Source organism: Malaclemys terrapin, chromosome 13 (assembly GCF_027887155.1).
Source record: "Malaclemys terrapin pileata isolate rMalTer1 chromosome 13, rMalTer1.hap1, whole genome shotgun sequence".
Lineage (NCBI taxonomy): Eukaryota > Metazoa > Chordata > Testudines > Emydidae > Malaclemys > Malaclemys terrapin.
In genome coordinates, this window is record NC_071517.1 from 42,559,788 (window position 1) to 42,574,596 (window position 14,809).

General features: G+C 50.7%; 1 protein-coding gene across 6 annotated transcripts; it reads left to right on the top strand.

Annotated features, from left to right (window-relative positions):
- The first annotated feature begins 4,937 nt into the window (after nt 1-4,937).
- LOC128847639 (zinc finger protein 501-like) lies at nt 4,938-10,604 on the top strand. 6 transcript variants are annotated; one of them, XM_054047208.1, is made up of 5 exons: nt 4,938-5,218; nt 7,616-7,729; nt 8,274-8,562; nt 9,000-9,113; nt 9,492-10,604. In XM_054047208.1, the coding sequence occupies exons 2-5, from the start codon at nt 7,646-7,648 to the stop codon at nt 10,601-10,603; spliced, it is 1,599 nt and encodes a 532-aa protein (XP_053903183.1). In that variant the 5' UTR covers nt 4,938-5,218; nt 7,616-7,645; the 3' UTR covers nt 10,604. The 6 variants fall into 6 exon arrangements, with proteins under 6 accessions (XP_053903183.1, XP_053903184.1, XP_053903185.1 ...); XM_054047209.1 differs by having other exon boundaries at nt 9,495-10,604; XM_054047210.1 differs by having other exon boundaries at nt 8,274-8,400.
- Nucleotides 10,605-14,809: the final 4,205 nt, after the last annotated feature.

Genomic DNA, 14,809 nt, shown 5'->3' on the forward strand with positions numbered 1-14,809 from the left:
GATTAATGGTGTTGAATTTGCAAATGAATTTTAGTTCTGCTGTTTCTCTTTGAAGTCTGTTTCTGAAGTTTTTTTGTTCAATGATAGTGACTTTTAAATCTGTAATAGAATGACCAGGGAGATTGAAGTGTTCACTTACTGGCTTATGTATGTTACCATTCCTGATGTCCGATTTGTGTCCATTTATTCTTTTGCGGAGGGACTGTCCGGTTTGGCCAATGTACATGGCAGAGGGGCATTGCTGGCACATGATGGCATATATAACATTAGTGGATGTGCAGGTGAATGAGCCCCTGATGGTGTGGCTGATGTGGTTGGGTCCTTTGATGGTGTTGCCAGAGTAGATATGGGGACAGAGTAGGCAACGAGGTTTGCTACAGGGAAACCTTTGCAGACAGGCCTGAATATCTATATCCTAACACACATGTGTTTTAATACGGCTCAATGTCAATGTAATACCATCTCGGAAAAAAGAACGTGGGCCATGCTCACAGGGTGGGGCACTCTATCCTCGGAAGCCATGACTCTGAAAACGATTTTGGGGTTGTGATGGATAATCTGCTGAACATGATAATCCAGAGATGGTCTAGGGTTCTGCCATGAGGGACCTCTCGAGGTCTCTTCCAGTCCAATGATTCTATGAGCTCCCTGTGCTATGTAGTAGCGAAAAAGGCTAATGAGATCCTTGGATAAATAAATGGTCATAGCAAGTATGAGTAGGCAGGTTATATTTCCACTGTGTTTGGCACTGGTGTGACCGCTGCTGGAATATTCTATCCAGTTCTGGGCTCCACAATTCAAGAAGGATGTTGAGAAATTGGGAGAGGGGTCAGAGAAGAGCCACAAGACTAAATAAAGGACTGGAAAACATGCTGTATATTGAAAGACTCAAGGAGTTCTCATTCTAGTTATCTTATTGAAGAGGAAATTAAGTTGGTCAGACCCTGGAAGTGCCTCGGTGAGTAGCAGGAAGTTGATAATACGGGGCTCTTCAATCTAGCAGACAAAAATCTAACAAGATCCAGTGGGTGGAAATTGAAGTTAGACACATTTAGAATAGAAAAATTGCCCCATATTTTAACAGTGAAGGCACTTAGAACACTGGAACAATTTACCAAGGACTGTGGTGGATTCCCCATCATTGGCAATTTTCAAAATCAAGATTGGATTCCCCCCTCCCAACCCCGCAATGCTCTAGTTTACCCAGGAATTAATTTAGGCAGTCCTACGAGCTGTGTGTGAGGGATATCTGACTAAACAGCGATATAATTTGTAAATCTAGACTTGGATATTCGTTTTGGTTTGACATGAGCTCAGATTTATACTGGAGACTTTGTAAGACTTTGCCTTAATAGTGCTTTAGTTTTGTTTTATTTTTACCATGTCCACCCTTTTGGCCATGAGACGTGGTGTCATTTGAACAATGATGATTATAAGTAGCATTGGGCACAGACACGGATGGTTGGTTGCGAGAGTCGCAGTCCGAAGGGCAGAGACTGATCCAGGGAAGGAAGTTGCTGCCTGACCCCTGCAGTGGCGTGAGATACTGACAGGAGGGGAGAATGTGGGAGATGGAGGGGAACAGAACTGGGGAAGCTGCTGGGTTTGCTCTTGAGAGCCAGACAGCTGAGAACTGTGAACTCGCTGCACCAGTGCCAGAGAGAGACAAGAAATAGCGTGTGAGTGCTAAGGGAAGCTGTCCCTGAATTCTTAAGGATTGCGAACGATGCCACCAGGGGAGCAATAGGGAGGGAGCTGTCCTCCAAAGAAGGCGAAGCTGGGCAGATCTGAGACAGAAGCCAGGGAAGTCCACAGACCTGGCCAGCCTTAAGTTGAAGCCAAGCTGATCCCCATCACCGAGGCCCGAAGGAGCCCAGCAGCTCACCCCTCCCCATTTACCACAGTGTCTTGTATGAGGATGACAGAGTCTTTCCTTCCCGACTCACCAGGGACATCCCCAGGGGGATAAACGCCTCAGCTTGGCTTGGAGATGCAGACACTGCTGTAAATTCACCCCGTCGTCCGAGTCCCATTAACCTGAGCTCCCTGAGTTCCCGCTCTCGCGGCGTTTGCTTTTATGGCAGGATCTCAGCATCTCTCATGGAATCGCTGCCCTTTTCTCATATCGCTCTGTCACTGGGGCCTGCAGGAGCCTGGGGCAGCCATGTGTGGGGCTGGGGCTGGAACGCACCATGCTGAACTGGTCTGCGGGCAGACGGGGTGGGGAGTTACCTTTTATTTCTTGGTTTGAAATGACAACGTGGAATTTAGTTTCTCAAACTCCCCGTGTCCTTTGGCTTGACTAATGAGTCCAAATGGCCTTTAACAGACTCCGCGGCTATCTGGAGGCTTCTTTGAGACACTATTTCCCCCCCGCGCCGAGCACCACGGAGTGCTGATGCTGGCTCTCCCAGCCTTCAGACACTTCTGCGGGGAAAATCCCTTGTCTATAGGGAAATCCCCTCTGGGTTTCATTTCCCAGTCACCTGCCTTCTGCGGAAGGAGAGTCAATCAGTTTCTGAAGCCTGGTGGAGTAGCCATGGGGAGGAATGGTAAGAGGACAGGGGAGCTATTTGTAGGAGGCATCACAGATGTTGCCACTTCTCTTTGCAGGACCCTATCACCTGTCACTGGAGGGGAAGGTCCACAACTTCCCTTATGGTTCTGCTCTGTCAGTTCTTCTGAGCTCCCAGAGAGCAAAGGCCCCTGCGAGAATGACCCCAATGCTGCACAGGAAACTTACATTTTTGTAAAACCAGATCTTTCTCGAAGCTGTTGCCAGCGAACTGGGCTTTCTAAAACAGTGGTTTTCAAACTGCGGGTCGTGACCCAGTACTGGGTCGCGGCATGTCAGGCACTGGGTCGCGGTGGCTCTGGTCAGCACCACCGACTGGGCCATTAAAAGTCCCGTTGGCGGCACTACCCAGCTAAGGCAGGCTAGTCCATACCTTTCTGACACCGCGCTACACCCCAGAAGTGGCCAGCAGCAGGTACGGCTCCTAGGCCAGGGGGGGCACAGGGCTTTGTGCGCTACCCCCAACCTGATCACCAGCTCCGCACTCCCATTGGCCAGTTCCCGGCCAATGGGAGCTGGGGGGACGGTGCTTGCGGGCGAGAGCTGCGCAGAGCCACTTGCGCGCTTCCACCTAGGAGCCGGACCTGCTGCTGGCCGCTTGCGGGACGCAGCGCAGTCTGCGGTGCCAGGACAAGCTGCCTTAGCACCCCTGCTGCGCCGCTTACTGGGAACCGCCTGAGGTAAGCCCACGTCCCAACCCTCTGCCCCAGCCCTGAGCCCCTCCCACACCCCAAACCCCTCATCCCCAGCTCCATTGGGTGGTGGGCATCAACAATTTTCTTCAGCTGTGTCACCAGAAAAAAAGTTTGGAAACCACTGTTCTAAAACACTGGGTCCGGATGACCCTTGGTGCCAGAAAGGCTCAGCGTCAAGGGGTGAGTTGGGGAGAGCTCAGGAGCCCAGCCCAGAAGGGCAAAGGTCGACAAAGGGATCACGCGGCGCCCCCCGCTACTCTGATCCCCATAGGCCACTGCTTCAGTTTGTGTAACCCGCCCCCGCTCCATATAGCACTTACTCCCCTCGCACAGTGACCGTGCCACCAAGAGAGACTGAGGTTCCTGTAGTAGCCTTGGGCGTTGGCCGTATAGCTTACCAGTGGGGGCTAGTTCAATTGGCCAGAAAAGCCCAGATTCGATCGGGATAGCCCAGGCTGAGGGCACGGCCTTCTATTATAAAATTCAGACAAACAGGCTGAAAGGGACTCAGATCTCAGAGGTGGGCTCCTGCCACAACAAATTTACTCACCCATCTGCCTCTGCCATCATGAACATTTTACTTTGAAATCCGCAGGGTTGCTGGCAGCCGTCAAGCGAAGCAGGTCAGCGTCAGTGTATACAGGATTGGTGCCTTCGGTTTCTATGTTTGTGAGTCTCTCTGGGTGTTGATATTAGACCTGGTCCTCATTCTTCTTAGCCTGGGCGCAACCTGCCTCAGGCGGCACGTGACCAGGACTCATCCCCGAATTTGGTCCGCTGGTCGGATCATTAGCTTCCCCGGCTCGGGTACGGCGACGTGAACGCTGATCCACGCCCCCCAACTCCCCATTCATTCTAGACTCTGACTGTTCATTGAAATGGGATTCGGATGAGTCTTGTGGTTGATTTTATTACTGGAGCATGAAAAGACGCCGCCCACCAAGGCCCATAGCGGGAAGCACTGTGGATACACACCACTAGAGACAGCTCGCACCTGTCTACGTAGACAAACCAGAGAGTTAGGTGCCTAAATACCTTTGTGGATTTGGCTCTGAACGGGAGTTAAATCTCAGCAGAGCCCAGGGGGGCTAGTTCCAGCCACCAGAGAAAATCCCATTGGGGCTGGGCACAGAGGGAGATTTCAGGAGGGTTTTCTCCACAGCTTGGAGTAGCAGCAGCTGCTGAGTGGAGGCTCTGGGTTCCCCACTCTGGGCAAGAACAGAGCCCTCTGCAGACAACAGCTGATGAACCCCCCCCCCACTCCCGAGGCCCCAGCCACAAAGTCCATGTCCCTGGAAAATGCATCCCCTGCAGCTCATGGCTCCGAGCAGCCCGACTCCCAGCACCCCTCTATCCCCTTCGATTTTGGGGAGCCTCTGGGACAATCACAAGTCCCTATAGAAATCCCCCCCTTTCACTCGCAGTCTCCCCCTTCCATCCCCCATGGACACGGAGGCTTCGGGGCTTGAATCTCCCTGAATACTGGGAGAAGCTGCCCATGTCTAGGGGATCTGAAGCCCACGCAGAGGTAGGGGCCTGGAGCCAGGTGGCTGCAAGGCGGTGGGTTTATCGCTAGGACCCAGGAGGAGCTGGGGATGGAGCCATGGCTGGGGTCATGCAGCCCTGGCAGCAGGAAGCGAATTGCACTGGTTGCACTTGCTGTGTGAATGAATTTCAGGTTCCAGGCACTGTCCCTATTGCAAGATCCCCGAGCTTTGGGGGGCTGCTGCTGGGTAACCCCAGAGGCCCGGCTGCACCTGAGAGAGGGGGAGTAACATTCCCGCTGCTCCCCCCAGGAGACTTTCCCAGTGCAAAGACCCCAGCCTGGCCAGGAGGGAAGACAGACCTTCCACCTCAAAACAAAGAGCTGGCGACCCCAAACCTGGGCGGGAAGACCACCCCCAGTGAGCAGCCCCTGCTCTCAGTGAGGGCACCGCTTGGAGGGAAGGTAAGGGGGTGAGAGGTTACACTGATCCTGCTGGCAGACTCCAGTCACACTATCTGTTCCGTTCCCTGAGGAGTTTAGTTGAAGTGATCGGCCCAGCCTGCTGGGATGTTGTTGTAGCTCTGGTTTTTTGTACTTTTCTGCTGGTGGTGTTATTTTGCACAACTGATTTTGCCCATCTGTACTTGCAACTGGGGAATCCGTGTGCAATGCATGTGTCACACACACACACACTGATCAGAGGCTCAGCTGATGTAAAGGAAGTCAGTGGAGCTCTGGCCGGATTCCCATCAGCTGGGGATCTGGCGGCGTGGACTCCAGTGTGGAGCGATATTACTTGAGAAAGGTTGTAAAGTCCAACACTCACAGTCAGGCCGCGTTAATTCCGCCCCCTTATGTGTGGGCATCAGAATCCAATCTCTAATGACAGATTCACATGCTGCATCCTTCATGAACACAGGACCGCATGTCATTTGGTTCTCATTCGGTGCTTTTAGCCCTGTCATCTATAACGTGTCCCCGTCATCTATAACGTGTCCCCATCAGCTCTTTGATACTAAGGAAATCTCCCCATCTCTGTGGAATTCCAGGGGACCCACGGTTTGTCTCAGGGACACTAAAGGGGTGAGGGTTTTCTAAGTGATTAACTATTCCCCACCAAACACACTCTTCCCTGCCCTCCCCGTTACTCCCTCCTCCCGTTTCCCTCTAACTATCTACTGGTGATGTAAAACCACCTCAGCTTTTGCCATTTCCTGGCTAACGAGCCAGGTGATACCAGTCTTTTCAGAGTTTCCTGTCTCATTTATTGAACACTGATATAAAATCTTCTCAAAAGTCACCAATTTTTCTTCTCTAATGATTGGGTAAAAACATAAGAGCGGCCAAACTGGGGCAGAGTAATGGTCCATCTAGCCCGATATCCTGTCTCTGGCAGTGGCCAGTACCAGAGCTTCAGAGGGCATGAGAACCCACCCTGTCTTCTCCTCCCGGCTTCTGGCAGCCACAGGTTTAGTGTTACCTCAAGCATGGGGTTGCATCCTTAACCATCTTGGCTACTAGCCATTGGTGGACCTGTCCTCCATGAACTTTTCCAGTTCTTTTTTGAACCCTTTCTTGGCCTTCACTACATCTTCTGGCAAGGAGTTCCCCAGGTTAATTGTGCATTGTGTAACAAGTACTTCCTCTTGTTTGCATTAAACCTGCTGCCTATCAGTTTCATTGGGTGACCCCTGGTTTTTGCACCATGGGAAAGAGTTAATAACACTCCTCTATTCACTTTCTCCACACCATTCATGGCTTTATAGACCTCTGTCATATCCCCCTTAGTCATCTCTTTTCTAAGGTGAGCAGCCCTAATCTTTTTAGTCTTTCATCATATGAAAGCCATTCCACACCCTTGATCATCTTCATTGCCCTTATCATAGAACCATACTTGAAAACTGGTATCATATCCCCTCTCAGTCTTCTCTTCTCCAGACTAAACAAACCTATTTTTTTTTTCAATCTTCCCTCATACGTCATGTTTTCTAGACCTTTAATCGTTTTTGTTGCTCTTCTCTGGATTTTCTCCAATTTGTCCACATCTTTCCTGAAATGTGGCACCCAGAACTGGACACAGTATTCCAGTTGAGGCCTTATCAGTGCAGAGTAGAGCGGAAGAATGACTTCTCGTGTCTTACTTACAACACTCCTGCTAATACATCCCAGAATGGTGTTCACTTTTTTTTTGCAATAGTGTTACACAGTTGCTTAATTATTTGCTCCATTATCTTTCCGGGTACACAAGCTAAGCTGACTGGTCTGTATTTCCCCGGATTGTCCTTATTTCGCTATTTATAGCTGGGCACTATATCTGCCCTTTTCCAGTCTTCTGGAATCTTTCCCGTACTCCATGACTTTTCAAAGATAATCACAAATGGCTCAGATATCGTCTGAGTCAGCTCCTTGAATATTCTAGGATGCATTTCATCAGGCCCTGGTGACTTGAAGACATCTAACTTGTTCTTTCCCTATTTTAGCCTCTGATCCTACCCCATTTTCACTGACATTCACTATGTTAGACGTCCAAGCGCCACCAACCTTCTTGGTGAAAAGGGAAACAAAGGTTCTGTGAACCTTTTCCAGTTCCACCAATGAAGGAGGGCCAGTCCTTTGATTTTCCTCTTTTCTAGAGTTTGGCTCAGAGACTCTGTTACTGAGAGGGTTTAAAACTGTCTCGGGAGGACAGGGGGGGTTAATGCTCATGGGAAGGGCTGGAATAAAATGAGCTGGTGTTTTCCCAGCGTCACAGATTCTAGAAAGTCTGTCTGTTGGGAAAGAGCCTGGGGTGAATCAGAGTGCGAAATGGACGAAAGCCCCCCGGTGAAACCTCCCCAAACACCCTTCTTGCCCCAACAGGGCTGCAGAAGATCAACCCAAGGAAGGGAAATGATGGCAGCAGATTCGGTGCAGGTCGGGGATTTTCAGCAAGGTTTTGCTAGAGAAGAAGGGGCAGAAAATACACACGTGCAGGTGGGAACCAGGTGTGATTCACTTCCTGGAACTGTTCAGTCTGGGCCTTGATTTTTAGAACAGGGGCCATTGGGAGAGGGTAGAAATCTCCCCGTTTCTACAACAGGGAACACCCTCATCTGCACGAGGCTGGAGAAATTTACCAGATTCCCAGTGCTGCAGCTGGAACCTACTAGCCAGTGGCAGCCAACAATGAGGTCCAGGGAGAGATGCCTTGTCCCTCATATCTAGCTCCTAGCAAAGGGGAGGGGTTGCTGGGGTTTCTCTTTCTGGACCCTTTTCGGGGGGGGGGGTCTGTCTCCCGTATCAGCCGCTGGCTAGTAGGTATGTGATGGACATGAAGCTCCTGCCCTCTTTCATTGGTCCTTCCCCTCTCTCTTTCTCCCCACTCTGAAGCCTCCTGGCTGCTCTGAGCAGGCTGGGATCCTGCTACTCTGCCCCCCCCCCCCCCGCGAGCTTCCATTTTATCGGCCCGCCTCCCCCGTGACTAGTGGGATTGTGGCTGGGGCAGCAGGTGCTGAGTGGGGGACTCTTGTTGTTCCAGGGGCTGGTGACCTTCGAGGAGGTGGCTGTGTATTTCACCCAGGGGCAGGGGGCTCTGCTGGACCCCGCTCAGAGAGCCCTCTACAGGGACGTCATGCAGGAGAACTATGAGACGGTGACCTCGCTGGGTAAGGGATTCCCGTCCCCTCTGCTATTAGAAGCCGTGGGGTCTGTGATGTTTCCATTTCTGGTCTTTCTCAATCAATTAGATGAGCCCCGTTGTCACCAGACCCCATGGGAAAGAGACGTCCCTCTCCACCCCACTCCCATGGGACAGGGGAGTCAGCAAGGTAAAGGAGATGATGATTCGTTCCCATCCCCACAGCTTTCAAAGGGGCGGAAGCAGTGCGTTGACCTGCCTGTATTAATTCTCACTCACACACAGAATCCCTGTCCCCCTCCCTTCCTGGGACTAGCTCCATCCCTGGGCAGGGTGCCGGGCTCTGCAGGTTGAGAAATAGGCAGGGCCTGACCAGCACAGCTGTGTGTGGACCAGCAAATCCCCCAGAGTCCACAGATCCTGGAAACTCGTACTGAGAGAGGAGCACATCCCCTGCCTTTGACTTGGAGGCTCAGTGACCATGTTCCCATCCACTCAGATTCCCCATCCCCTCAGCCCAACGCAGGGTCAGGATAAGATCAGGGATTGTTCTTTGTGACAAATCCTCTCCCAATGCCTGAAACACCCTGATCTCGCCTGATTCCCCCCCCCCCCCCCCCCAAGCAGGATTCCCCCTTCCCAAACCTGAGCTGATCGCCCGGCTGGAGCGAGGGGAAGAGCCGTGGGTTCCGGATCTCCAGGCCTGCAAGGGAAGGGAGAGCCCGAGAGGCAGCCGCACAGGTGAGGAATCGATGAAACGAGCACAAACCACCCGGGGAGTGAAGGAAAAAAGCTGGGACTCCCACAAATGTGCTGTGAGCGAGAGCCCCCAGTTCTGCCTCATCTCACCCAGGTCAGGGCTGTAGCCAGCAGGGGTCACGTCCTCCTGGCGGGTGTCACTCACGGCTTCACACCCACCCTGGCTGCCAGCTGGCAGGAGTTCCCTCCCTGACTTTACTTCCCCCTTGCTGCTTGGCTGGGATGTGGAGGCACCATTGAATTTCTCAGTATTTCCTCTAGCTATTGTGTTGTTAAAACCTCTTTGCTGTTCTCCTGTTGTTTCTCTCTGGCACTGGGAATGACTCCTGTCTGGATCCTCTCTCTCTCTGTCCGTCCCAGCAGGTGATGGGATGGTGAGTGAAAACACGGAGGAGAAGCCACAGCAGGAAGGTCCTGAGCAAGTGGAACCACGTGAGACAACATTGGAAAGATCTGAAGGGAATTTTACCCATGAGCGGCAAAAAACCTGGGGAAATGGGCACAAGCCAGAGAGGCAGCTGGGAACCCATCCAGGGCAGAAAGTGGGTAAATCCACTGAGCATGGGAGAGTTTGCAAAGACCCCAAGGAAACCACAGCCCAGCAGAGAATCCCATCAGGAGTGAGAGACAACACATGCTCCGAGTGCGGGCAAAACTTCAACCGGAGCTCAAATCTTATTTCACATCAGAGACTCCACACCGGAGACAGGCCTTTTAAATGCCTTGAGTGTGGGAGACGTTTTAATCAGCGAGAGCACCTCGTTAGGCATCAGAGACTCCACACGGGAGAAAAGCCCTATAAATGTCTGGAGTGCGGGAAAAGCTTCATTCAGAGCTCCCAACTTATTACACACCAAAGAGTCCACACGGGCGAGCGGCCCTACAAGTGCCCGGAGTGTGGGAAAATGTTTAGTGATGGCTCAGCCTTTATTAACCATCGGAGAATCCACACGGGAGTTAAACCCCATAAATGCCTCGACTGTGGGAAAAGCTTCAATCGGAGCTCAACCCTGGTTAGACATCAGAGAACCCACACAGGAGAGAAACCCTTTATATGCCTGGAGTGCGGGAAAAAGTTTAGTGACAGTTCAGCTCTTATTGTGCATCAGAGACTCCACACTGGGGATAAACCCTTTAAATGCTCCGACTGTGGGAAAAGTTTCTTTCAACTCTCACGGCTCCTTGCACATCAGAGAATCCACACGGGCGAGAACCCCTATAAATGCCTCGAGTGCGGGAAAAGGTTTAATGACAACTCAAACCTTATTACACACCAGATTATCCACACGGGAGAGAGACCCTACAAATGCCTGGACTGTGGGAAAAGCTTCAGTCGCAGCTCGCATCTTATTACGCATTACAGAACCCACACTGGAGAGAGACCCTATAAATGCCTGGACTGTGGGAAAAGTTTCAATCAGAGCTCAAACCTGATTACACATCAGAGACTCCATACAAAAAAGAAACCTTGACTGTGGTAGAACTTTCAGCTGGGGCTCTGGTCACATGGGACATCAGCAGATCCGTACAGGGGAGACACCTTTGAAATGTCCTTGGAGTGGAAAATGCTTCAAGCAGACTTGCACCATAGTGGACCACAGATCCTCCATGAAGGATCTATTCCCTAGTTCCCACACACATTAGCAGCTTTTGGTTCTCAGGGATAGCTGCCTGAAACAGGAAAATCTTTTCCTGTGGAAAAGTTTGTGGGTTTGAAAATAGTTTCATCCTGAATCTGGACAAAAAGTAAAAAAAACCACAATTTTTTTCACCAAAGGGGTCTCCAAAAAACAAACAAACAAACAAACAAAAAACAGTTTCAGGAGCAAAATGAAATTTTCCAGCTTCCTGGCTGCCCATCTCCTAGGTGCTTGTCAATTTCACTTTCTCCTTGCAGTCAGGAAGTTAACTGGAGTTGGTTGCTCAGGTAGGCCATGCTCTGTGCGCTAGCCAACTTTTTAAATACCAAATGGCTTTTCAGGTTTAATGACCATCTGAGAATGTATCCAGGGAGTAGAATCTCATGCATGGTCCACACTACTTACTTACTTTGGTATAACTACATCACCCAGGGGTGTGAAAAATCCACACCCCAGAAAGAAAAAATAGTGGGTGCCACCTGCAGATCAGTCCCCTCCCCCCCACTGCCGGTGAGCAGCTGGGGGGTGGAGGGAGAGGAGCGGGGACAGGAAAAGGCAAAGCGAGGGTGGGGCATGCTCAGAGGCGGGGACGGGAAGTGGTGGAGTTGGGGTGGGAAGAGGTGGGCGGGGTCTTGGAGGAAGGGGTGGAGTGGGGCCAGGGTCTGGGCTGGAGCAGGGGGAACTTAAAAACATAAGAACGGCCCTACTGGGTCAGACGAAGGGTCCATCTAGCCCAGGATCCAGCTCATTTAGACACCATCATTTTATATGTATAGTTGGGATTATGCTTCCTAATGTGTATTACTTTGCATTTATCAACATAAATAAATTTCATCTGCCATTTTGTTGCCCAGTCACCAGTTTTGAGAGATCCTTTTGTAGCTCTTCGCAGTCTGCCTGGGACTTAACTATCTTTAGTAATTTTGTATCATCTGCAAATTTTGCCACTTCACTGTTTAGCCCTTTTTCCAGATCATTTATGAATATGTTGAATAGAACTTGTCTCAGAACAGACCCCTGGGGGACACCACTATTTACCTCTCTCCATTCTGAAAACTGACCATTTATACCTACCCTTTGTTTCCTATCTTTTAACCAGTTGCCGATCCATGAGAGCACCTTCCCCCTTATCCCGTGGCAGCTTACTTTGCGTAAGAGCCCTTGGTGAGGGACCTTGTCAAAGGCCTTCTGAAAAGCTAAGTACAGTATATCCACTGGATCCCCTTTGGCCACATGCTTGTTGACTCCCTCAAAAAATTCTAGTAGATTGGTGAGGCATGATTTCCCTTTACTAAAACCATGTTGACTCTTCCTCAACAAATGATGTTCATCTATATGTCTGATAATATTGTTCTTGATTATAGTTTCAACCAGTTTGCCCAGTACTGAAGTCAGGCTTACAGGTCTGTAATTGCCGGGATCACCTCTGGAGCCCTTTTTAAAAATTGGCATCACATTAGCTATCCTCCAATCATCTGGTACAGAAGCTGATTTAAATGATCGGTTACAGACTACAGTTAGGAGTTCTGCAATTTCACATTTGAGTTCCTTCAGAACTCTTGGGTGAATCCCATCTGGTCCTGGTGACTTATTGCTGTTTAATTTATCAATTTGTTCCAAAACCTCCTCTAATGATACCTCAATCTGGGACTGTTCCTCAGATCTGTCACCTAAAAAGAATGGCTCAGGTTTGGGAATCTCCCTCACATTCTCAGCTGTGAAGACCGATGCAAAGAATTCATTTAGTTTCTCCGCAATGGCCTCATTGTCCTTGAGTGCTCCTTTAGCACCTCCATCGTCCAGTGGCCCCACTGGTTGTTTAGCAGGCTTCCTGCTTCTGATGTACTTTTAAAAAATGTTGCTATTACTTTTTGAGTCTTTGGCTAACTGTTCTTCAAATTCTTTTTTGGCCTTCCTAATTGTATTTTTACACATCATTTGTCAGTGTTTATGCTCCTTCTATTTTCCTCACTAGGATTTAACTTCCACTTTTTAAAGGATGCCTTTTTGCCTCTCACTGCTTCTTTTACTTTGTTGTTTAGCCACCGTGGCTCTTTTTTGGTTCTCTTACTACGTTTTTATATTTGGGGTGTACATTTATGTTAAGCCTCTATTATGGTGTCTTTAAAAAGTTTCCACGCCGCTTGCAGAGATTTCACTTTTGGCGCTGTACCCTTCAATTTCCGTTAACTAACCTCCTCATTTTTGTGCAGTTCCCCTTTCTGAAATTGAATGCTCCAGTGTTGGGCTGCTGTGGTGTTTTTCCAGACACAGGGATATTAAATTTAATTATATTATGGTCACTATTACCAAACAGTCCAACTATATTCACCTCTTGGACCAGATCCTATGCTCCACTGAGGACTAAATCAAGAATTGCCTCTCCTCTGGTGGGTTCCAGGACCAGCAGTCTTTTAAGGTGTCAAGAAACTTTATCTCTGCATCCCATCCTGAGGTGACATGTACCCAGTCAATATGGGGATAATTGAAATCCCCCATTATTATTATTGGGAAATTAGAAAGTCGGCACCTCTGTGCAGCCTTTATTTTCCAACATCTACACTGCTGTGCTCAGCCTGTAGCAATGAGCCCTGCCAGTCTGGGCCAGTCATTCTGGGCTCTGAGACTGGCTGGTGGGGTCTTTGATTGCAGTGAAGATGTACCCTGAGTCCTCGTTGTGGATCTAGCCCTATGTCCCACCCCAGAGGCAGCCGCATCTCCGTGCTCACTCCTCAGTCCCACCCGTGTCCCCTGCACTCTCCTCTCCTCCATCCCATCCGGGGAATGACTCAGGGCAATAATTTCCCTCCAAAACAAGAAGTTGGCGCAGTTAAAAAAGCAGGGAGGGGGAATCCCCTCAGATCCGAGGTGGGTTTTAGATCAATATTTCAGAAATACAGGGGGAAATGACAAAATCTGAGAGAATTCAATAATGAAGGAAAGGGCAAAATCTGAGGGGATTTTGGGTCCTCCCTGATAATCAGAGAGGAGAATGGGAGTGGGGGGAGGGGTACCTGTGGGCTGTGTGCAGGTATGAGGCTGGGGAAGGGGTCCCAGACCCGTGGGCTGTGTGCGCACTTTTGGGGCCCCAACTTTTCCTGTCACGCCCGCCCTTACCAGTAATGGAATCTGTCTCTGTCCCCACCTCCTCCATTCCTGCACTGTTGGCTCAGCAGGGGAGTTTGGGGTGAAGGCGGAGCTGGGGGTAGAACTGGGGATGAGCGTGGACAAGGAATGAGGGCAGGTGGAGCTGGGGCGGGAGCTGGGCTGAAGCCGGGGTCCAGAGGTGGGGCCTGAATCAGGACCGGGGCAGGCGTGGAGTCATGGCCGGGGCCAGGAGTGGATCCAAGGGCCGGGGGTGGGAGCCGAGCCGGAGCTGGGGCCAGGGGCCGAGGGCAGGAGACAAGCTGGATCAGAGCTGAGGGGCGGAGCAGGGCTGGGTGGCGCTCCGTCCCTGCTCCCCGTGGGGGCGTCCCTGGCCCCACCGCGCCCCCTTCGAATGTTCCTCCATGCCCGTTTAGTGGGGTGCGCCCCACAGTCTGGGGACCACTGCTCTAGCTAGTAGCTTGAGGCTCCAGCACAGGGAGTCTGGTCAGTGTACCCTGCCCAGGAGGTTTGTTTTCCGTTACAGAAATGGGGAAGTCATGCCCCAGAACGGATTGGCCACCTCCCAGGAAGTCTGTCAGCTCCTGTCCTCCCTCCCTTCCTCACCCTGCATGTTTCCTGCCCCTCCCTCTCTCTCTCATACAAAACCACCAGCAGCTCCCTGGAAATCCCCTACCTGAGCCAACTTCACCACAGCCACTTCTGTCCCTCCATCAGGAGGAGGCGCTGATCAGGTGTGAAAAGTGGTTGTCATTCTTCAGTCTGTTAGGGTGACTTGAGAATGGTGATAGGGAAAGTTTCAGAAGGGGTGTGAGTCCATTTCACACCCCGATACCCCCTGCGGTGGTTTTTTGTTTTGTTTTTGCTGCAGACAGATGTCCTAGACTTTGCATGAGGGAAAATTTTCGGTCACTTTATTACATGGCAGATGCA